At 41.2% G+C, this 25486-nt stretch overlaps 1 protein-coding gene across 1 annotated transcript in view; it reads right to left on the reverse strand.

Annotated features, from left to right (window-relative positions):
- Positions 1–10193: 10193 nt before the first annotated feature.
- ARFGAP1 (ARF GTPase activating protein 1) overlaps positions 10194–25486 on the reverse strand; it is a 29882-nt gene continuing 14589 nt past the window's right edge. The window contains exons 6-9 of the mRNA XM_070744448.1: positions 23165–23221; positions 18602–18661; positions 14470–14546; positions 10194–12197 (exon numbers count right to left, since the gene is read on the reverse strand). Of these exons, the coding sequence (XP_070600549.1) occupies positions 11837–12197; positions 14470–14546; positions 18602–18661; positions 23165–23221 (555 nt within the window). The 3' untranslated portion in view covers positions 10194–11836. The remainder of the gene's footprint in view (positions 12198–14469; positions 14547–18601; positions 18662–23164; positions 23222–25486) is intronic.

Raw genomic sequence — 25486 nt, forward strand, 5'->3', positions numbered from 1 at the left:
ATAGAGATAGATAGATAGATAGATAGATAGATAGATAGATAGATAGATAGATAGATAGATAGATTATAACTGTCAAGGCCCTTCTGTGCCATTTGAGTAAAACTTATATTATCCTATCATCCACGATTTTATTCTCAGTCTCATTTTAACAGGATTGGCTTATCCCACATAACTGGTTGGCCTCCTTGTATTCATAAAAGTAAAGATACATGTAAAACAATGTATGATTCCACACACACACACACACACACACACTTTACCCTGTTTCCCCCCACCTTAAGACACCCCTTGATAATATATATATTATATATTATATGACGGTCTTGGCATATTTCTTCCCGTGTAGGATTCAGAGATTTCTGGTGATGTTTCGATGAGGTCCCACCCGTGACAAAATATAAAATATTTATATATATAAAATCATGGTGGATGATAGGTTAATATAAGTTTTACTCAGATGGCACAGAAGGGCCTTGAAAGTTATAATCTAAAATATATATTAAAGAAGACCACAATTGACCTCTCCCCCTTTCTAAGAGGTCTGTAAGGGGCGTGTATAAGCACACCATTGTGCCTACCCTCCCTGTCCTACTGTCTTCTTTTCTTTCTTTTTATCATTACTTATCTAATGTTTTATTTGTACAAATTACCACCCTATAATTGTTTGACAAAATAAATTAAATAAATTAAAAAATAGCCAAGGGGAAGCATTAGGATGGTAAAGAGACGCCCTCTTGTGGCCAGAGGGAAAACAAAGTTTGATTTCATTCCAGACAAATGGCAGTTCAGTCTCGTTCTTAAAACCCTTCAATGACGTAGCATCCACCACTTCTGGAGGGAGGTTGTTCATTGTTCTCACTGTTAGGAAAATCCTCCTGCATTGTAGATTGCTTCTCTCCTTCATTAGTTTCCATTGATTATTTCATGTTCTGCCTTCAGGTGCTTTGGAAATTACGTCATCCCCTCTTCTTTGTGGTAGACGCTCAAAACAGAATATTACTAAAATGTCAACTCTGGATATTTTGATTGCATTTATTTCACACTGGATCTTATCTCACAACTTACTCAGGATCATTACTTTTTTTTAACTGCCTTCCTACAATTAAAAATGAGCACTTTGTAATACTAATTCTAGGTCTTTTAACTCTTTCTCTAATTGTTGCTATTATTTCTTTTTCTCTTTATTTATTTTTTTGCCTTAAAAGAAATTGTCCAACCCCAAATATAGGCCTTAGTTGTATCCCATAAATTTTGTGGGGTTGTTTCTGCATTTTTATTTATTCTAAACAAAGGTTTCTAATTCTCTTTCTATCCATTCTGCATATTGGGGGTCTCGTAAAATATTTCTGTTCATTCGCCAATTAGTTACTTAAAGAAGAGGAGGTATTCAGGAAAATTATAGAATGTGCAGTTAGACATGATGACAAGGTGGTTGAACAATCAAGAAGAATCAGAATTTTATAAAATTTGGCAGAGGGTCTATATTTGGTGGAACAAAAAAAAATGCTTAATGATATCACATTGTTTAATGATGTTAAAATAATAGTTAAATGTATTATACTGGAATGTTCTTAGATAGAGTTTTGTAATAGATGAGTTTATTTCTCTGAATTGATCTAACTTAAAATAGTTTTTCCTTTTTGTATTAAGAAGACTTCTATCCTGAGCGGAGCAATTGTAGCTTCCTTTTATGTTATTTATTTATTTATTTATTTATTTATTTATTTATTTATTCGATTTTTATGCCGCCCTTCTCCTTAGACTCAGGGCGGCTTACAACATGTTAGCAATAGCACTTTTTAACAGAGCTAGGCTATTGCCCCCACAATCCGGGTCCTCATTTTACCCACCTCGGAAGGATGGAAGGCTGAGTCAACCTTGAGCCGGTGATGAGATTTGAACCGCTGACCTTCAGATCTACAATCAGCTTCAGTGGCCTGCAGTACAGCACTCTACCTGCTGCGCCACCCCGGCTCATGTGTTTTGTCTGGTCTTTTCATGTTTGTTTGTAGCGTTTTGTCTTTTTATTTGAAAATAATAAAAATATTTTTAAAAAAAATAAGCACTCTCTAGTCCAGGGGTCCCCAACCACCGGGCCACGGACCAGTACCGGGCCGCGGGGCATGTTGCACCGGTCCGTGGAGTCAGCAGCTGCCAGTCCTCCTGCCGCCGCCCCCTCCCTCCAGTGCTTCATCTCCCGCTGGGAAAGAGGCCTCGGGAGGCAGGTTCTGCCGGCCACAGGGCGATGGACGGGACAGAGGGGCGGGAAGGACCGAGAGGCTCAAGCCTCTTTTGGCTTCTGCCGTGGCACGCCTTTGTGTTTTTGGATGGGGGGGGGAGGCAGGAGGGCCGGCCTGACCCCCTCCCTCCAGCGCTTCACCTGCCACCGGGCAAGAGGGTTTGGGAGGCAGGTTCTGCCGGCCACAGGGCGATGGCGGGAAAGAGGGGCGGGAAGGACCAGCACCCCCATGCTTAATCCCGCCCCCAACCATACCCCTTTCCGCCCCCACCGGGCCATAGAAAAATTGCCTTGCTGAAACTGGTCCCTGGTAGAAAAAACGTTGGGGACCACTGCTCTAGTCCACCAAATGATTATTGAAAATAATGTGTGTCAGTTTTCCCCATATTAATACACCCCTTGATAATATATATATCATATGATGGTCTTGGCATATTCGGGTTTATTCCCGTGTAGGATTCAGAGATTTCTGGCGATGTTTCGATGAGGTCCCATCCGTGAAAATCTATGAAAACAAATTATATTATATTATATATTATTATTATATATAAACCTATGTATATGTATCACATGATTTTTTGCTGAATTTTTAATATTAAAGGAGACTAGGATGGCACCATATCGGCCTTATTCTGGCCTCATCAGCTAGCCACACCCTTACTGGGATTTGATCCGGCAGCTTCTGCCTTGTAAGGCAGAGAATTAACCTCTAGGCCCCCAGATCTGATCCCTTTCAGCTCTGTACCAGGGAGGGGCTATATGTTTTTTATGTCGGATCACCCTGGTATATTGAAGGAACGTCACAGTTCCTTTTTGCCTCTAGGCCCAACCCGGGGCCATTTCAAGGCAGATAATTTATTTATAGCCGACAAACTATATTTTTGTATGTATCACATGTTTTTTTGCAGAAGCAAAAATCCAGCAAAAATCGCCGAAATCTCGCTCACACGAGCGTCCGCATGCAAGATTTCTCTTGCTGTGCATGCGCAGAAGCCAAATCTTGTGCATGGGTACGCATGCATGTAACAGGGACACGCAGCTGTCTTGGAACTCTCGGAATTTACTACCGTGATGGAGCACCGGACTGCATCGGCTACTGCCCACTATTGGTCCTACCTGACACTTGTACCGCTACTTTCGTGGCTTTCCTCGGCATTGTGTCCAGGACAGCCCATTCTATAAGAAAATGTCTCGCTATTTCAATCAAATTTCTTGAACTTGCGAGATGTTTTCTTTTAGAACATAGAAACATAGAAGACTGACGGCAGAAAAAGACCTCCTGGTCCATCTAGTCTGCCATATATATTTATCCCAGGCATGTTTAAATTCAGTTACTGTGGATTTACCAACCACGTCTGCTGGAAGTTTGTTCCAAGGATCTACTACTCTTTCAGTCAAATAATATTTTCTCACGTTGCTTCTGATCTTTCCCCCAACTCACTTCAGATTGTGTCCCCTTGTTCTTGTGTTCACTTTCCTATTAAAAACACTTCCCTCCTGAACCTTTGAAATGTTTCGATCATGTCCTCCCTTTTCCTTCTGTCCTCCAGACTATACAGATTGAGTTCACGAAGTCTTTCCTGATACATTTTATGCTTAAGACTAGTGATGGGCGAACCCAATGGTGTTCAGGTTCGGCAGGTTCAGATGAACTTTATGCAAAATTCGGCCAATCACCAGGAGACAGAGAGTTCTAGTCCCGCCTTAGGCATAAACTGAGACTGGGTGACTTTGGGCCAATCACCAATCAGGCCAATCACCAGGAGGCAGAGAGTTTTAGTCCCGCCTTAGGCATAAACTGAGACTGGGTGACTTTGGGCCAATCACCAGGAGACAGAGAGTTCTAGTCCCGCCTTAGACATAAACTGAGACTGGGTGACTTTGGGCCAATCACCAGGAGACAGAGAGTTCTAGTCCCGCCTTAGGCATAAACTGAGACTGGGTGACTTTGGGCCAATCACCAATCAGGCCAATCACCAGGAGACAGAGAGTTCTAGTCCCGCCTTAGGCATAAACTGAGACTGGGTGACTTTGGGCCAATCACCAGGAGACAGAGAGTTCTAGTCCCGCCTTAGACATAAACTGAGACTGGGTGACTTTGGGCCAATCACCAGGAGATGGAGAGTTCTAGTCCTGCCTTAGGCATAAAGAGAGATTGGGTGACGTTGGGCTAATTGCCAGGAGATGGTGAGTTCTAGTCCCACTTTAGGCATAAAAGCAGACTGGCTAAATTTGGGCCAATCACCAGGAGACGATGAATTCCAGTCCCCGCCCATCCCCACCCCCTTTATCATGAAAACCAATTGGGTGACTTTGGGCCAATCACTCAGAGTTCAAGTTCTAATCCCACCTTTGGCATGAAAGCCGGCTGGGTGGTTTTGGGCCAGTCACTGTCTCTCAACCTAACCCACCTCGCATGGCTGTTGTGGAGAAAACAGAAAGGGGAAGGTATGCTGGATTATGTTTGCACCTTGATTTATTTGTAAAAAACAAGAGTCAGGATACCCACGCAAACCAAATGCGTTAACCAAGGCTGAGGCTAGAGACAAACCCAGACCAAAAAAAGAACATGGAAGCTCCAGCAGACGCAACTTAACATTTCTGTGCAAAATGCAAACACAAATGTCCACGCAACATGAAGTCAACTTAGGAGGATCTCGGAACGGCTTGGTTCCATTTCTATGACTTTATTTAGTTTCTCTTTGAGATGACACTGTCGGCTCAGATTCAGGACCGTTTTTGAAAAACAAAAGAACAGAGCCCTGGCGAAGGACCGCCAAAAATTGTACAGTTGGAAAAGAACCGCGTATATCCCACAACCAAGAAGAGGAAGATGGTTAAGATCCAGTTACATTTCTCAAGAGCTTTCTTTGACCCTTGAATAGCCTACATCTTCTAGAGATGGAGGCCTACCATTTCCATTCATTGAAACCTTAGCGTGGGAAATAAAAAGGTTTGCAATCTCTGTGCCTCCACAAAGCTTTTCTGATTTCCTAATCGTTGTGGTTGGCTCTGGCCCAGCTCCTGCCCTTAGGAATGTGGAGGTGGAGGTGGGGGAAACATCCACATGCCACAGGCCTGTTTTGCTCCCGATAGAATCTGCCGACGAAGTCTCCTCTGACCAAGGAAGCGTGAGTGACAGGGAAGAGGGGAGTTTGGCAGACAGCCCAGGAGATCAATCTTCCTTATCATCCCTGGATTCTGAACAAGAACCCATGACAGAGCCACGCATGCGGAGAGTGATGCATAGAAGAGAACAACTGAAGGATTATTACAGGAGATAAGTGAGGCTATCTGTGGTTGGGTGGGGCTGCTGTAATTAGTGCTACAGATAAAAAGAGCAGCATGCTGGTTTAGCCCTGTGGACATTTATCTGATTCATAGTTTCGTCAAGATCGTGGTTTTGCGGTTTCCCTGTTCAAGACTGTGTGTGGACTTTCTGGACTTTGGAATTGGTCTCAATTTCCCAGTTACTGGGTGAGAAATTGGATTGCATTTAACCTGTGCCTTGTGTGTATCAGAAAATCCCTTTGACATTTTAAAAGGGAGTTTTTTCTGCTTTTCTGTTGATAAAGACTTTTGGTTTTCCTTCTATTGTGTGGTGTGTGTCTTTCTGGACTAATTGCCCTGTAATTACGGGCAGTTGGGACACGCCGGCAGAACACCAATCGAGCCCACGGCCATGATATTCCCTGCAGGTCTTCCTTTCAAATATCGCTCGGGTTTGACCCTGCTTAGCTTCCAGGGACAGAAAAGCTCAATAGGTCCCCTTCCATTCGATATTCAATTAAGTGGAGGACTGGTCACCTGACACAGGGACATGTAGGAATTACTACAGCCATACATATACAATGGTACCTCGGTTCTCGAATGCTTTGGTTGTCGTACATTTCGGATACCGAACAAAATTTTCTGCAAAAATTTCCTTCAGTATCCGAACAAATATTCGGATACCGAACAGCCACAGAAAATTTTGTTCAGTATCCAAAATGTTACCGCTGGGGGCGGCTGCAATCCCGGCAGCTTCGGGGGGGCTCCTTTCCTCAGTGCTTCGTCTGTAGGCAGCTGCACTAACTTTCTCCTTCCCGGCGGCGGCAACGGTGGAAGCTTCCCTTCAAGGAGCAACAGTGCCGGGAACGTCATGTGATGAAGGGAAGCTGCCGGAGCCATCTCAGCAGTTGCCGCCGCTCCAGCAGCTTCCCTTCATTAAGTGATGTTCCCGGCGCTGTTGCTCCTCGAAGGGAAGCCGCCGCCGTGAAGGAGGAAGTTAGTGTAACTGCCTACAGGTACTGTAACAAGATGAAGCACTGAGGAAAGGAGCCCCCCGAAGCTGCTAGGATTGCAGCCGCCCCCACCCTTCCTACAGCTTGGAGCGCTTATAGAGCTCCTCAGATTTTTTTATCCCATAGGAAATAAAGAAAATAGATTTAATTGGTTCCCAGCGAGTCAATAGGGGCTAGGAACCAATTAAATCCATTTCCATTATTTCCTATGGGATAAATTAATTCGGTACTCGACCAAATCGGTTCTCGACCACACTTCTGGAACGAATTGTGGTCAAGAACTGAGGTACAACTGTAAATGCCTTACTCTGGAAGACAGGGGAAAAGACGGGGAGAATTTTTCTAGGGAAATTTAAGAGACTGCAGCAAGACGATACAGCAACAAGAGATCTCAAAGGTATTAACTCTAGCGCTATGTACAGGGTTGCATTCTCAGCAACGTGCAAGAAACGGTTCGGAAGAAACATCCCAAGGTTGGGTTTGGTTTTAGCTGACTTCTACAGCAGCTTTCCATAATTTAATGCCTTCTGGCGGAGTTAAACTGAATTTCCGCTACAGCCCAACGAAGCCCAGATAACTATTTGGAGGGCATACGGCCAGGGGAAGCTGAATCAACTCTACTAAACGGAAGATATAAATCACCAATCATACAGAAGGGCTTCGCGGCCTCGTTTTATTTATTTATTTATTTATTCATTCATTTGATTTGTATGCCGCCCCTCTCCGTAGACTCAGGGCGGCTAACAACAGTGGTAAAAACAACATGCGATTTCTTAAGTCCAGGGCAGCTAGTTGCTCTCTTACTGTGTAGAATTACAGTAGCAAAAAGCCCTGTTTAGTTTTCCTCTTCTCCAATAATTAAATTAATTTTCTTTTTTAAAAAAATACATCTCACTTGATTGTGGAGGCTACTTGGGAAATCCTGTACGATTAAATTTGGAATCCGATCTCTTGTTTATCTATTTAATGACTCAATTTCTTTAAAAAGATTTTGTTTATAAAAGCGTTCCCCTTGTAGGTAGCTGTGAAAACGAACTGCTTGGAAAGCTAGGCTGCATTTCTTACGAGAACAATTGTCTTTTCTTTCATGGAGGCAGCGATACAGAATGGAGAAACAACAGTCAGGAATATCCGGGTATGGTATTCTTACTTTGCCTACCGATTCGCAAATGCAAACAATTGCTACTTCCATGCATATAGAAACATAGAAGACTGATGGCAGAAAAAGACCTCATGGTCCATCTAGTCTGCCCTTATACTATTTTCTGTATTTTATCTTACAATGGATCTATGTTTATCCCAGGCATGTTTAAATTCAGTTACTGTGGATTTACCAACCACGTCTGCTGGACATTTGTTCCAAGGATCTACTACTCTTTCAGTAAAATAATATTTTCTCATGTTGCTTTTGATCTTTCCCCCAACTAACTTCAGATTGTGTCCCCTTGTTCTTGTGTTCACTTTCCTATTAAAAACACTTCCCTCCTGGACCTTATTCAACCCTTTAACATATTTAAATGTTTCGATCATGTCCCCCCTTTCCCTTCTGTCCTCCAGACTGTACAGATGGAGTTCATTAAGTCTTTCCTGATAGGTTTTATGCTTAAGACCTTCCACCATTCTTGTAGCCCGTCTTTGGACCCGTTCAATTTTGTCAATATCTTTTTGTAGGTGAGGTCTCCAGAACTGAACACAGTATTCCAAATGGGGTCTCACCAACGCTCTATATAGCAGGATCACAATCTCCCTCTTCCTGCTTGTTATACCTCTAGCTATGCAGCCAAGCATCCTACTTGCTTTCCCTACCGCCTGACTGCACTGTTCACCCATTTTGAGACTGTCAGAAATCAATATGGACGGCCTTCCACGCATGCGCTTTGATAGCGCATGCATGCGGCTTTAAAATGTGCCTAAATAGGACAGAATAGCACCTAGCAGGAAGCCACTACGGGTTCGTCTGAACCGGTACGATCTGGCTAAATACCACCTCTGGCTGTAACTCTGAATTGGGTTCCACCTTCTTCATCGCCAAGGCTAGAATATGATTTTTAGAGTCCTTTTCCTGTTGGATACTCGCATCCCTCTGCCTGTATAATTTTAAGTAAGGTGACAAACTTAAGATGACCTTTGAAGTAAGGTGACGAAATTGTAGGAAACTCTTAATAATTCATGATCTTTGCGTGTATATCCATGTGCCCTGGTAAACACACACACACACTCACAAGAGCTTGTCACCTTACTTAAAACTATACAGACGGAGGGATGCGAGCATCAAACAGCAAAAGGTGCTACCTTCTTCATCACCAAGGTTAGATTGTGATTTTTAGAGACCTTTGGCTGTTTGATACTCGCATCCCTCAGTCTGTATAGTTTTAAGTAAGGTGACAAGCTGTACCGTTGTCTCGTTTAAAAACTGGAAAGGTTGAAGAGGGGATTTACAGAGGGACGAAAAGAGGCTCCGGTCTGAAAGGGAATTACAATGGTACCTCGACATACGAGTTTAATTCGTGCCAGAACCGAGCTCGTATGTCGATCAATTCGTATCTCGAACGAATGCGTTTAGATTTGGCTTTTCATGCCGAGATAACTGGAAAAAATGGAATTCTTGCGCCACCTAGTGGACGCTCGGCTCGTATCTCGAATTTGAGCTCGGGTGTGGAACAGAAATTTTGCTCGCGTCTCAGCTCGTAACTTGGAATACTCGCATGCGGAGCAGCTCGTATCTAGAGGTACTACTGTATTTGGATTTTGACTTAAACAAAACAAAACAAAGGGAAAGGTTGTTTTAAAAATAAATATGTTTTAGCGCAAGGAGTTTAGGACAACGTTTTTTAACCTTTGCAAAGATGGGTGGACTTCAATTCCCAGAATTCCCCAGACAGCTCTGCTCTCCTGGGAGTTGATGTCCACATCCATCTTAAACTTGCTAAGGATGAGAAATGCTGGTTTAGGAGATGTAGACATTCTCTCTGAAGAAGTAAAATATAGGTGAAGGGAGACACTGAATTCAAGTGTGGTCACCATTGCCTTGAATTCCATATCTGCAACCTTGTGCAACTTGACAACTTGTGGACCTCAACTCCCAGAATTCCTCAGCCAGCACAGGAATTCTCGGAGTTGAAGTCCACAAGTCAGGAAACATTGGCTGAGGAATGCTGGGAGTTGAAGTCCACAAGTCCACAAGTTGCCAAGGCTGCAGATCCCTGGTTTAAAACAGCACATAGAATGAAAAGAGCAGATGAGCAGAAATAAGATAGTAGCCGATCCTCGCTCCCATGCAAAATACACAATGAAGTTTCTAAGTGAAATCCAGAGAAGAGAAAATGGAAGAAAAATAAATTTTAAAAACTCACGTGCTGCTAGGAAAAATGGACAAACCGGCAAAAGAAATAAGTCAAGATATCTTTATGCTGAGACATTCTTTAAAAGGAAAAAAAAAAAAGGAGTAAGGTGCGGTTTTTACGAGATCACAAAATCTCAGAGGTTTGGGCAGAAAAAGAACGCGTATTCTTGAAAGAGAGGCACAGACAACCTAAAACTGATTAAAAAGCCCAAAAAGGGAGTGCAAACTGGGATCGGAGACCGGGGAAGTGAAATCACCATGGAAGAGGAGAAATTTCATTCACAATTTGGGTGCGGGGGGAAAAAAACCAAGCACAAAGTACCACAAAGCAGCTCAAGTACTTCATATTTCTTCACAAGATAGATACTGACATGTTGGAACAATACATAAAAATTGTAGGAAACTTATTTATATAATTCATGATCTTTGTGTGTTTACCCATGTGCCCTGGTATACAACACACACACTCACAAGAGTATATACAGCAGACGGTTTCAGCTAAATTCTGAGAATCTGGATGTCCCAGCATTCAGACATCGCACGGTTCATTAAGCCCAGGCAAAGGTTTTCTTAGGTAAGGAAACCAGATTTTTTTCACCCTGGTTCCTGAAAAAAGCCTCATTCAGCCAATTATACCACGATTCAAAGAATTCCTGTATCTTAGTGGTCTTAACACTGCAGTATTTAAATACACATAGATTATAGGAAGAAAATAAATCTACTGATCACAAGCACCAAAAACAGAATTGACGTCAGATCTTGTAGAAAAGGATACTGGATTATTATTATTATTTTTTTCCTTCTCAAATTCATGCAGCATAGCTCAGAATGATAAACGTCGTAACCGGGTTATTTTTTCAGTAGTTTCCTTCCGGGCACAGGGGGAGCGGAAGGGAAGGAGTAACTTGGAAAATTAATGAGGAATTCTCATCAACGTCATTTGATAAGAGCAGAGTTCCAAATTATTTGTTTGGTTATAAAAAAACGTTTGCTTCCAATACTGGCATATCCCGTTTTGAAAACTGCTGCCGATCCTGTCTGCTTTTCCATCACTGTTTTTATCCAGTATATTGTGCTAAAATTGAGGAATGTGTGGAACCTTAAATGGAGGAAAAAAGAATACAGGAGATTTAATTTAATGTGTAAGGGTGTGGGGGTGGGTGGGAGAAGAAAGGAAGGATGAGGAATCTGACACAAACCTGTTGAAAAGTAGCCAAAGCTAAGAACGGGAATTTAAATCAAAACAACAAAATAAGCTTTTTAGAAATGCTGTTTGCTTCCTTCTAAGTAAGAGAACTAAAGTTATTAAGAGGACAGTGTCCTTAAAAAAAGGAAAATAAAATGGATCCATCTACAATTATCTTCTACAATATCTTAAATAATCTATTTTGGCTCAATTACAAGCCATCCTATCTCAGTCACAATAAGTTACGTGGCTAAAATTGCCCACCTAACCTCCAACCTCACGTTATCAGAAGTCCTTCAAAACATCAGCCGAAGTCCCTGTGTCCCCCCTCCCCACTTTCCCACCCACAAAGAAGTTGTGCGAGTATGCCAAACGTCACATGCGAACGATGTGCTAGGATGGTAGGCTGGCATGGAGGGAGTTTGCTTCCTCCAGAGGTTCTCGGGTTTCAAGGAAGTCGGGCAAACTCCATGGAGGACAGCGGCACGGGCGAGCGTATATCTGATGCGGCGGGTGGTGACTTGGCTCTTTGTATGGTAATTACAAGAATCCACAAACCCACAGGGTTTTTGGTTTTGTTGTTGTTGTTGTTACGACGACGGTGGTTGTAAACAGGAAGTGGAAAGAGAATGGAACAGCAGGCGCGGGGTTGAAAGAGGTTCTCCCGCTCACACGAAGGGTGTCGGTTCGGTTAGTCCAGTTACGTGGGGAGATTCTTCCGTCAGGGGGGTGATATTTCCCGCTCCCGCCCCCCACTTCTGCTACGCCGATCGAGAGAGTGAGTCCTACCAGTTGTGATTGTCCCATTCTTCTTCGGCAGCCGAAGAGGGCTCTTTTGAGGTCTTCTTGGCGGTCTTTTTGGCTTTGCCTTCCCCTGCGGCGTTCTCCCAGTTGGTCTCCCAGTTCTCCCAGCTGTCGCCGTTACTGTTCTTGTTGTTGGAAACGGTGCCCGAGCCCCAAACGTCCCAGCTGTCAGAGCTCTTCTTCTCCGTCGAATTGTCCACGTACGTCCAGCTATCGCTGCTTGGCGACTTGTGGGTTTTGGGTGGGTCGGAGTTGCCGAATGTCTCCCAAAAACTCTGATCCACGCTGTTGTTCTGGTAGCCGTCGCTTTTGCTGTTCTGGTAGCTCTCCGTGTCCGGGGGCCTTTCGGAAAAGGAAGGGAGAGAAAAATAGGGACTTAGGTTAGCTCAATGGAAACCGATTGAGGAAAGAAGCAACCTAGAAGTGAGGAGGAATTTCCCAACAGTTAGAACAATTAACCAGTGGAACTGCTTGCCTCCAGAAGTTATGAACGCCCTGACACTGGAAGTTTTAAAGAAACATAGAAACATAGAAGATTGATGGCAGAAAAAGACCTCATGGTCCATCTAGTCTGCCCTTATACTATTTTCTGTATTTTATCTTAGGATGGATATATGTTTATCCCAGGCATGTTTAAATTCGGTTACTGTGGATTTATCTACCACGTCTGCTGGAAGTTTGTTCCAAGGATCTACTACTCTTTCAGTAAAATAATATTTTCTCATGTTGCTTTTGATCTTTCCCCCAACTAACTTCAGATTGTGTCCCCTTGTTCTTGTGTTCACTTTCCTATTAAAAACTCTTCCCCTCCTGGACCTTATTTAACCCTTTAACATATTTAAATGTATATTTATAATATTTATAAAAATGTGTTCCCAGGATATTTTAGGTAGTTAACCACCTCCCTAAGGCTCAGGGTTTGCACAGTTTCAAAATCAGATTAAGAAATGAACCTGTTTTAATGGTATCTAATTCAGTTTTTAATGGTATCTTAGCTGAAACGCTTATTTTCTAGAACAGGGGTCACCAACCTTTCAGACCTCAGGGACCACTAAGTTCATAATTTTAAATCCTGTGGACCACTAATATGTATTTTTTTTAAAAAAAAAGATAAATAGTATTTAGTGTAGGTCTTCAAACTTGGCAACTTTAAGACTTGTGGACTTCAACTTCCAGCATAGCTGGCTGAATAATTCTGGGAGTTGAAGTCCACAAGTCTAAAGTTGCCAAGTTTGGGATCCCCTGATTTAGTGCAGTATAAAAATGCAAATGAATGACCGAGAAGAATCTGATTTTTATATTATTTGGAATATAGTTTATAAGTGGATAGATAAAAATAAAAATAAAAATAAAATGTTATGAGAAATGTATGAATATATTGAAATGACTTTAGAATTTTTTCTTTTGATTAATTCAATTTTATGTTTATTAGAATATATAAACAAAATTCTTCTTTTCATCTAGATTAATATATTGATTTAATGAACTAAGAATATATTCTTTTTCTGTATTTAAAATTAACTTCTAAGAAGAGAGGGGTAATTGTAACCCCTACTACATTTAAACGTTTGTATGTCTGTGTGTTTTTTTAATGAAAAAATTAATAAAGTTTATTAAAAAAATGCATTTTTTTTGTGGACCACCAAAATTTCTTGTGGACCACCCGTTGGTGACCGCAGCTCTAGAGCATGGGCGTCAAACTTGCTGTTTCGTGTCCTGTGTCATTTTGCGACATTTTTCCCACTCACATAGCTGGAGTTAGCATCATGACAACATTACAATGAAATAATTTCCGTGACATTGAAAGAGATGAACAGGCAGAACCCGAGGGCAGCGTCAAATACATCATTAGTTTGGTGTCACTATGTGTCCCGTCCCACCATGTTCCCATAAGAATCTGACTAGTTCAAGGTGAACTGGACTTAGATTGAATGTGGGTGTGTATAGAGTCATGACTTATGATGCGTTTCAGCTCTCCCTGGTTATCTCCTACATCAGGTACAGTATCCAAGACCAGGACTTGAGTTCAAACTTTATTTTTAAAACCAATCTGGCTGGGGAATTCTGGAAGTTGATTGATTGATTGATTGGTTGATTGATTGTATTTATATGCCGCTCATTCCAAAGCAGACTGAGAGCAGCTAATGCGATAAATACAATAATATTAAAAAACAATCACAAATACATAATAAAATCAGTAATAACGATAAATAATAACTTTAAAAGAACCATACACACAGAGAAGTCAATCTAATTCCAGGCCTGCCGGAAAAGCCAGATCTTAATGGCTTTCCAGAAGATCGGTAGGGAAGAGAATCTCTGGGGGTAGTTGATTCCATAGAGTTGGAGCTGCCACAGAGAAGGCTCTTCCCCGAGGTCCCGCCAACCGACACTGATTCTATGGGCCCTTACTAACTGCAATGAGGTATGAGGGAGGAGGCAGTCCCATAAATAGTTGAAGACACCAGGTCTTCAAGTTGCCAGAAACACTGACCTAGCTTCACGAGGGACCGTATTCTTTTTTTTTTTTAAGATAGCCTGGACTTTGTTTACAAGTTATACGTCAGAGAGTTGTATATGTGGTGCAAAACCTGAGCAGACACATTCGCCGTACCTTTCAGAAGCCCCCTCTGGTTTTCCAGAAAAAAAAGTGGTCATATCTCGCCAGCTTTTAGTACTTGCTCCCTGGACCTTTGGGGTGGAGGAAAAGAAAATCAGGCAAAGAGAAAAATTGCAAAGAGAAAGAACAATGGTGCACAGATATCAACCCTTTCCTGTCTATCTTTGAAGGCAAGAAAACAAAATGGGATTTAGCAAACAGCTCTATCCTTAAACCAGAATATAAGCAGTGCCCTACTGACCCATGTACCGTGTTTTTAGAGTATAAGACACACCTTTTTCCTCTCTAAAAGAGGCTGAAAATTTGGGTGCGTCTTATACTCTGAATTTAGCTTTTTCGTAGCTTTTTCCGGGCTCTTACCGGCTTGCAGGCTCTTTCATTGTTAGTCTCTCCGAAGAAATTTTTTCCAGCCCTAGGTTTTTGTAGGTTTTTTTTCACTGCTCTATTTGCTCCGAATAAGTTTTTTCCCCCAGCACTAATGAGGTGCTAATGATGTTCCTAGCTCCTACTGGCTTGTAAGCGCTTTCATTGTTATTCTCTCTGAATAAGGATTTTTTAAAACCTTAATCAGGGGGATAAAATAATGTGCAGAAGCTAACCAGACTAAGGACTCTAGCCAGATGAATACCTGGTAGGCAGATTTTATTTCCCTATTTTCCTCCACAAAAACTAAGGTGCGTCTTATAATCCAGTGCATCTTATATTGTACTCTGAAAATTAGAAACATAGAAGACTGACGGCAGAAAAAGACCTCATGGTCCATCTAGTCTGCCCTTATACTATTTCCTGTATTTTATCTTACAATGGATATATGTTTATCCCAAGCATGTTTAAATTCAGTTACTGTGGATTTACCAGCCATGTCTGCTGGAAGTTTGTTCCAAGGATCTACTACTCTTTCAGTAAAATAATATTTTCTCACGTTGCTTTTGATCTTTAACCCAACTAACTTCAGATTGTGTCCCCTTGTTCTTGTGTTCACTTTCCTATTAAAAACACTTCCCTCCTGAACCTTATTTAACCCTTTAACATATTTAAATGTTTCGATCATGTCCCCCCTTTTCCTTCTGTCCTCCAGACTATACAGATTGAGTTCATTAAGTCTTTCCTGATACGTTTTATGCTTAAGACCTTCCACCATTCTTGTAGCCCGTCTTTGGACCCGTTCAATTTTGTCAATATCTTTTTGTAGGTGAGGTCTCCAGAACTGAACACAGTATTCCAAATGTGGTTTCACTAGGGCTCTATACAGCGAGATCACAATCTCCCTCTTCCTGCTTGTTATACCTCTAGCTATGCAGAGGTATATTTTTGAATATTTATGTTAGTTCAGTAGCTTTTTCTCCTAGTAGCCGAGCAATTGCCCAACAAAGCCCACCAGCAGATGGCCTGCAAAGCGAGTCCTCAAGACTTAACCACCAATTCCCATGATTTTCACAAACAGAAAGCTGGCTGGTTTCTTCACTAAACTAAAACAATAGGAGCAAGCCCATGTTATGCCTGTAACAATTTTTAAAAACAACAACTATTATGCTCTGTTTGCATTTTTGTTCTAGGCTTCAATATACAATTTAAATGTGTTGGCTTGCCTCACTGAACTACTCTCCTAGGTTACCCCAAAGCCACTTGTCAAGAAAAAGAGTTGATAATATTTCTGTGGAGTTAGCAAACCTTTATATCAGGGATCCCCAAACTTGGCAACTTTAAGACTTGTGTATTTCAACTGCCAGAATTCTCCATCCAGCTATGACTGGAGAATTCTTGGAGTTGAAGTTCACAAGTCTTAAAAGTTGCCAGGTTTGCAGGACTCTGCTTTGTGTGCATGGAAATACATTTAATAAAATAGACAAGGCTTTCCCTTCCCTTCCTCTCCCCTTTTCCCTCTCCCTAAAAGAAACATAATAAAATGATCAAGCTGCTTTGCTTTTACCGTAATATTATATATATATATATATATATATATATATATATATATATATATATATATATATATATATATATATGTTTTTTCTTATGTCGGATCACCCTGGTTTCCCTTAATTTTATCCTGGTCTCCCTTAATTTTAAAATTCCAGCTATAAACATTTAACATATATATATATATATATATGTATGTATGTATGTATGTATGTATGTATGTATGTATGTATGTATGTATGTATGTATGTATGTATGTATGTAGATTGTTCTGAGTTCGGGTTTTGCCCTGTGTAATATTTTGCATGTCTATGCGACGTTTCGGCGAAATCACATTCACCATCATCAGGCTGAAGTTCCAATCTTTGTGTTGTTGTATTCCATTTTACAACAACACAAAGATTGGAACTTCAGCCTGATGATGGTGAATGTGATTTCGCCGAAACGTCGCATAGACATGCAAAATATTACACAGGGCAAAACCCGAACTCAGAACAATCTACATACATATACCCGTGAAAATTTACGAAAACAAATATATATATATATATATATATACACATACATATACATACATACATATATATATACACACACATACATATACAAACATACATACATATATATATATATAATTATATTCAAGTCCCAGTGGGTATGGCTAGCTGATGAGGCCAAAATAAGGCCGAAATAGATCTATCCTAGTCTCCCTTAATTTTCAAATTCAGTAAAAAAACATGTGACACATACAGATAAAATTGTCGGCTATCAATAACATTAACTGCCTTGGAAATGGCCCTGGGTTGGGCTGAGAGGCAAATAAGGAGCTGTGATGTTCCTTCAATACACCAGGGTGATTCGGCACAAAAATATGTAACCCTTTCCTGGTGTAGAGCTGAAGGGATTGGATACTATAGCCTAGAGGATAATTCTCTGCCTTACAAGGCAAAGGTTGCAGGTTCAAGTCCCAGTGGGTATGGCTAGCTGATGAGGCCAAAATAAGGCCGAAATAGATCTATCCTAGTCTCCCTTAATTTTCAAATTCAGCAAAAAAAACACATGTGACATATATATATATATATATATATATATATATATATATATATATATATATATATATATATATATATACACACACACACACATACATTTAAACCAACCACCATTTGGCTAAACCTTATTTAAAACTAAGAGACATTAGCACTTACCAGTGTTATTGAACAATGGCAGCAAAAAACAGGAGAGGGAGAAGACACAATTAGCATTTTAAAAAGATTTGTGCTCATATTAAGCTGTTTCCATATTCCTTGGTAATAAGGCTCCTCAATTGTTCATCTCCATAATTTTTTTTCAGCATTGCCTTTATTAAGGTGCAATAAAGACAGTCATCCAGACTATTTTTGGAAGATGCATGCTGACAGCAGAAAAATATTATTTCGATTCTCACACCAGTGGCCTGTAGGCCATTTTTACATTATTTTTATGAACACTGGCTTGCAGAAATTACTTGATACAAGGCTGATTACAGGTAGTCCTCAATTTACAACAATTCGCTTAGTGACCGTTCAAGGTTACAATGGCACTGAAAAAAATGGCATGACTGTTTTCCCAGAGTTAGGGCTTTTATAGCTTCCCCATGGTCGTATGATCAAAATGCAGATGCTGGGCAACTGATTCATACTTATGACCACTGGGATCACGTGATTCCCTTTTGGGACCTTCCAACGAGCGAATGTCGATGGGGAAGCTGGATTCACTTAACAACTAGGGGACTAATTTATCGACCGCCGTGATTCACTTAAAAACTGAGGCAAGGAAGGTCGCAAAATCAGGCAAAACTCACTTAACGGGTGTCTCACTTAAACAAAGAAATTGGGAGCTCAATCGTCGTCGCAAGTCGAGGACTACCTGTAATGTTAAATACTGACAGAAATCTGGACATGTCTCAACACTTATTTTTTCATAATCTTTCACGTGGCAGTCCCAGTAGCTATTGGTACACTTAAGATTTATTTGCCATGTAAAATAGATGTGACCTGGGACTCCAGTGATTGGAGGAGGGTGGGTGGGTACCACAGAGAGCGCTGCCTAGAAAGGCCGCCTTGCCGTCAGAGAGGCCATCCCCGCGCTGGAGCTCCGTCCGCCAAAGTGGAATATGGAAACTGGCTTAATGCGGGGCCTCCTGACCGCCAGGCAGGCCGCTCCGTACCTTGGAAGCAAAATGCGAGACTCCCTGGGAAACGTCGTCCAAAATTTTTCCATCTTTCACCTACGTGAATCAAGTGGTCCAGAGTTAGAGGTAGATCAAGGCAGCCTGTGAAGAAACGCTCGTCATGCAGTCAAGGTAAAGAAAGGATTTCTCCCGCAAGGAAGCTGGATTGAGTTAGAGGCTAGGGAGGAAAAACAACCCTACCACTGCCCACTCTAAAGGAGAAATCTTGGGCATACTGCCAGGGGAATGCCAAGGTTTGGGATCCAACCAGTGAAGGGCTCCCAAATTTTTTATTACCACACTGTAGGCGTGGTTTATGCAGGATGCCCTACATTTTCTTTCAACATCTTTCAGTGCAAATTGGGTGCTCTGGGGTGGAGCTTCATTTTTGCTAAACCCACTGAGTCCCCCCACCCCTGTCCGGGCAATAGCCCATCCCTGGTTCCAACCCACTAAAAGTATCTGGAGGAGTTTACTAAATTAGATAGATAGAGGGATAGAGAGAGAGGGGGGGGAAGAGAGAGAGAGAGATTAGATGATTGAGATAGATAGATAGATAGATAGATAGATAGATAGATAGATAGATAGATAGATAGATAGATAGATAGATGATAGATAGATAGATAGATGATAGATAGATAGATAGATAGATAGATAGATAGATAGATAGATAGATAGATAGATAGATAGATAGGAGTGTGTGTTTTCGTAGATTTTCACGGGTACAGGCAGTGTAGGGCTACCAAATTTTTTACTACTACACTGTGGGCGTGGCTTATGCATTTTCTTTCAACATCTTTCAGTGCAAATTGGGTGCTCTGGGGTGGAGCTCCATTTTTGCTACCCCACTGTGTTCCTCCCCGTCCGGGCAGCAGCCCACCCCTGGGTACAGGTATGTAGGTCATGGCATATTCGGGTTTCTTCCTGTGTGTGTTTGTGTATATGTATGTTTACAGAGAGAGAAAGAGAAAAAGAGAGAGAGAGATATGGACGGATGTGTGAGTGTATTTCTATCTATCTATTGTATTTTTCGGAGTATAAGTCATACCTTTTTCTTCCCTAAAAGAGACTGAAAATTCTAGTATGACTCTGAATGTAGCTCCCCCCCCAGCTCCCCCCCCCCCAGCCATAACTAGGTGCTAACGATCCTCCCAGCTCTTATTTGCAGGTTCTTTCATTGTTACTCTCTGTCAATAATGTTTTCCAAACCCTGTCCCTTGTAGGGTTTTTTATTGTTCTGGGTTTGCTCCAAATGTTTCTTTCCAGCCCTAACTAGGTGCTAACAATGTTCCAGCTCTTACCTGGCTTGCAAGCACTTTCAATGTTACTCTCTAAAAATAAGGTTTTTTAAAAAGCCCTAACCAGGGGATAAAATAATGTGCTGAAGTTGACCAGACTGAGGACGCGAGCCAGTTGTATATCTGGTAAGCAGCTTCTTTTCCTTATTTTCCTCCCCCAAAACTAAGGTTTTTATACTCCGGTGCATCTTATACTCCCGAAAAATATGGTATCTGTCTGTCTGTCTGTCTGTCTGTCTGTCTAATCTATCTACATCAAGGGAGAAATGGATATATACTGTATTTTCCCCCAAAATAAGACCCTGTCTTATATTTTTTTTTGAACCCTAAAATAAGTGCTTAGCCTTATTGCCATGCACTCAAAACCCCTGATTGAGCTTATTATTAGCGGATGTCTTATTTTGGGGAAAACACAGTATATATCCAACATATAAATACAGTGTTCCCTTGATTTTTGCGGATTCGGACTTCGCAAATAGCTTATACCACGGTTTTTTAAAAATATTAATTAAAAATACTTCATGGGTTTTTTTCTATACCACGGTTTTTCCCAACCGATGACATCACACATCATCGCCAAACTAATAATTTTTTGCAAATAAATAACAAAAAAAATAATTATTGTTAATAAATAATTAGGTTTATAAATATCAGAATCACCAAGTGTCTTATTCAATGGTGAATAGCAGTAATAATGGTGAGTAAATGGTGGTTAAGGGAATGGGAAATGGTAATTTAGGGTTTAAAGTGTTAAGGGAAGGCTTGTGATAATGTTCATAGCCCAAAATGGTGTATTTACTTCCGCATCTCTACTTCGCGGAAATTCGACTTTCGCGGGTGGTCTCAGACTTCATCCCCCGCGAAAATCGAGGGAACACTGTATATCTATATCTATATATTGAGAGAAAGAGAGAGATGATGGATGTGTGTGTGGTATATATATAGAGAGAGGGGGGGGAGAGATTGTGGTTGATTTTTGCTTCATGAAACATCTTTATTAAAGAATTGAGACCAGAATAAAGCAGGAGGTTGTGTCTCTTAAACAGTTTTCCCATGTAGAATTCTTCATGCAAGTTCATTGTACTCTCTTTGATATCCCGATGCCCAAACCTCACACTCAAACCCAACAAACTGAATGGAATAATTCATTCTGTATCTAATTTAGACATACTACTGCCTTTCTAGAGGGCATCGATCATATTCGGTTATTTGCCACCGATCATTCAAAGACTGAACCTTCGTCTTTTTTTAAGGGATATGGAAAGGGGACATAATCCTTGGGGGGAAGCAGAGTCATCCAAATATGCTTTTATCATGAAAATTTGCAGAGCCTTCCAGCCAAGTAAATAAGCTTCCAACTTGAAGGGTTTTGCAAAGGGATGCGATAAACCAGCAGTTCCCTGCATACATTCGTTCTCAAGTAATAGTCAGAAGAAACAACATGGTGCAATTTGCTATAGAACCATTTTCTATGGAGACGTTCAGTCATCCAGGTCATGGTTTTCTCAAAGGTGATTTTTCAAGAGGCAAATGTATTTCCTTGTTTTCCTTTGAAGACGTTTCGCGTCTTGGATGAGAAGAGAAAAAGTCAAGAAAGTCCAGTTGTCCCTTGAAAAATACAGAACCATTGATATACCATTGTTCTACAAAAGCAAAGTTATTCTTTGTTCCCTTGGGCACCAGTGTCAAAATTTGATCAATTGACAAAAGAGAGCTGGAGGAAGCTATTAGGAGTGTCTAGGAAAGTCAAACCAAGGTATACAGCTGGTTCAACTCAAATGTCATTGGATGACCTTGGCCAAACTAACCTACTTAGGGGCTGTGGGTGAGTAGGAATAGATTCCACCTTGAGTTTCTTTCTAGAAAAACTGACATCTTGGTGCAATAAATGAATTGGGAATTTGAGGCAGAAGGGCTGAACAGGAGGGAAAGATGAATGGGAAAAGCAACATAGGAAGCTGACTTCAACCAGCAAGTCAGAATTTTGGCTATACATTTTTGGGGTGCTCTCTATGCTTGACTGCTTTCTTGCAGATATTTCATTACTCAGCTAGGTAGCATCATCATAGAAACATAGAAACATAGAAGACTGACGGCAGAAAAAGACCTCATGGTCCATCTAGTGTGCCCTTATACTATTTCCTGTATTTTATCTTACAATGGATATATGTTTATCCCAGGCATGTTTAAATTCAGTTACTGTGGATTTACCAACCACATCTGCTGGAAGTTTGTTCCAAGGATCTACTACTCTTTCAGTGAAATAATATTTTCTCACGTTGCTTTTGATCTTTCCCCCAACTAACTTCAGATTGTGTCCCCTTCTTCTTGTGTTCACTTTCCTATTAAAAACACTTCCCTCCTGAACCTTATTTAACCCTTTAACATATTTAAATGTTTCGATCATGTCCCCCCTTTTCCTTCTGTCCTCCAGACTATACAGATTGAGTTCATTAAGTCTTTCCAGCATTAGGAGGAAGTCCCACAGACACTGACAGGGCAAGAACAGTTTTTTTGCCGAACGCCATCACTCTACTAAACAAATAATTCCCTCAACACTGTCAGACTTTCTACTAAATCTGCACTTCTATTCTACTAGTTTTTTTCATCATTCCTATCACCCATTTCCTCCCATGTTGACTGTATGACTGTAACTTGTTGCTTATATCCTAAGATTTTTATTAATATTGCTTCTTCATTGCTTATTTGACCCCTATGACAACCATTAAGTGTTGTACCACATGATTCTTGACAAATGTATATTTTATTTTATGTACGCTGAGAGCATCTGCACCAAGACAAATTCCTTGTATGTCCAATCACACTTGGCCAATATTCTATTCTATTCTATTCTATTCTATTCTATAAGCAGAAATCCAAGTCTACTCCTTTTAGCACTGAATGATGTTACCTAGCTGGGTATTGAAATGTCTGGAAGGAAAAAAAAACCCCAAGCAAACTCAAAGCGCACCAAGGACCCCACAGTTCAACCCTGAACTAAAATATTATCTTCTATTCGCAGAGACCTTGCAACATAAGGTCTTCGGAGAGGGGCGGCGTACAAGTCTAATAAATTATTATTATTAATTATTATTATAACAGGGGAAGATTTGGACAGGAGCTACAAAGTGATGAGATTTGGGATCGTAGGTTTACACCGATGTCACAAATACACATAATTCATAACTGAAGAAGCTTACTAGGTTCGGAAAGGAAAGTGCATTTTAAAAGGCATGAGTCATGTACTTAGCTCCAAAGTTACCTTTTCCTGTGCAGGTTTGAGAACATTTTCACTTAAACTCTGACCTAACTCTGAGGCCTAGTTAAAAGCAAACAAAACAAAACAAAAATCAGTTAACACTTTTGGATTTTTTTTTCCATCCCGCAGGTCACACCTGACACGTACCACTGCGCAAAACAGCCCGCCGAGATTCGTATGAAAAAGGAGACCAAGTCCAAAGCATTGTCCAAGACAAGCAACAGAGTCAGCCTGAAGCACAAGACACCGAGGACACAAAGGGAAAAGACACTGAAATACACAAGACAATAGAGGGCTGCTCCTTATCCTTGGGTTGGGGCTCTCAACTGAGGTCAAAGGCTAGACATACACATACTCCTTGATTTACACTAAGGGACCAGTTGTAAATCAAGGACTAACCTACAGGGCCGCCTTCTGCCGCACGAATCCCAGCGGCCAATTAGGTCCCACAGAGTTGGCCTTCTCCGGGTCCCGTCGACTTAACAATGCCGTCTGGTGGGACCTAGGGGAAGAGCCTTCTCTGTGGCAGCCCCAGCCCTCTGCAATCAACTCTCCCTGGAGATTCGGATTGCCCCCACCCTCCTTGCCTTCCGCAAGATGTTGAAGACCCATTTATGCCGCCAGGCATGGGGGGGACTAATTCTCCCCCTTCCACCTTTCTGACTTAGTATCTGAGAGTAGTGTGATTGTGTAGAACTGAATATGGATTTTAAATTACTTTAATATTGGATTTGTATTATACTGTATTATTGTTTTTGTTGTGAGCAAATCTGAGTCTTCAGAGAGGGGCGGCATACAAATCTAATAAATTATTATTATTACTACTATTACTATTACTATTATTATTGTTATGTCAATACAACTCAGCAAACGAGATCACTATGCTGGATTTCGTATTTCATCACCAGTCGGGCACTTCCCAAGCACCTAGGACTGCGTGATGTAGCGGCGAATTATGTTTGCCGATCCCAGTAAAGTGGCCTTTTGCAATTGACAGATGGAGATTTTGTCAATTCCGATGGTTTTCAAATGCCCGCTGAGATCCTTTGGCACTGCGCCCAGCGTGCCAAGTACCACTGGGACCACTTTCACTGGCTTATGCCAGAGTTGTTGCAGTTCGATTTTTAGATCTTCGTATTTCACTAATTTCTCTAACTGCTTCTCCTCAATTCTGCTGTCCCCTGGGATTGCATTATTATTATTATCATCATCATCATCATCATCATCATCATCATCATCACATTCAGGATTCTGAAACAATTGAAAGGAGGATTATTGAGTCCCTGGCAAATGAAAGGGAAGATTAATAGCTGAAATTGCAAACTGAGAAAAAAACTATTTCTAGAAGATACCAGGGAGTCCTTAACCTACAATTTCTACAATTGGAATCAGAATTTCCATTATATAAACAGGGTGTCCAGGGGGAAACCATTTTGAAATTCCCTGATAGTTCCCTGACATTTCCTTGTAACTTGCGATCTAGTTAAAGCACGGTCGTAGATGATGTCATACTAAACGGCTAAGCCATGGAGAAATATTGGTAACTGAGGAAGCAACTTATTGCCACAGTTATGCTCATTTTTGCTTGACTCTGCCAGGCAGCACAATCCATTTTGGGGGGTTTTTTACATGATTTTTCCCGACTTTTAAACATTTTAATACAGTTTCTTTCCCCCCCTGATTTATTCAGGTTTTTTTTCACGAATTCCCTGGTTTCCCTGTTTTCTAGGTTTGCTGGACACCCTGATAGTGAGGTTTCCATGGTTAAGTTAATGGTTTAAGTTAATGTTGTGGCCTGATGAGGAGGTTTGGGAGGAACATGGCCCAATTCTGGAGTCCACGGAAGACTCTGATGGATGCTCTGTGTTGGACACAGAGATGGAGCCAAGGCCATCCAAGAGGCAGGAGAGGCAGCTGCCTTTTAAAGGCTGATATGAGTGAGGAAGAAGAACAGCTGGGGCCTTTCCAGATGCACATAAGTGCAGAGCTGTTAGGAGAGGGGAACAACGGAGGACAGGAAGTCGACTCGGGAAGCAAGGTACATGTGGATGCTGAATTGCCCTTCCCTGGCTGGGGAAGAAACAGAAGGAAAGGGAAGTGATTGTTATAGGAGACAACAGTTCGTATTTCTGAAGATTTCGCTCATTGTGCTTCGTGCCACAAAGACTGCTTGCCAGAAGTTAATTTACAGCCTTTTCACTCTCGCGAATTATCGCAAGGAACTGATAAGGTAACTGTTGGCATGGATGCCAAGAGAGAGGAGTTTTTATGCATATGTTCTGGGAGTGTTCAGTAGTACAGAAATTTTGGAAAGTAGTGCAAGAT

Source organism: Erythrolamprus reginae, chromosome 3, assembly GCF_031021105.1.
Source record: "Erythrolamprus reginae isolate rEryReg1 chromosome 3, rEryReg1.hap1, whole genome shotgun sequence".
NCBI classification, from domain to species: Eukaryota; Metazoa; Chordata; class Lepidosauria; order Squamata; family Dipsadidae; genus Erythrolamprus; species Erythrolamprus reginae.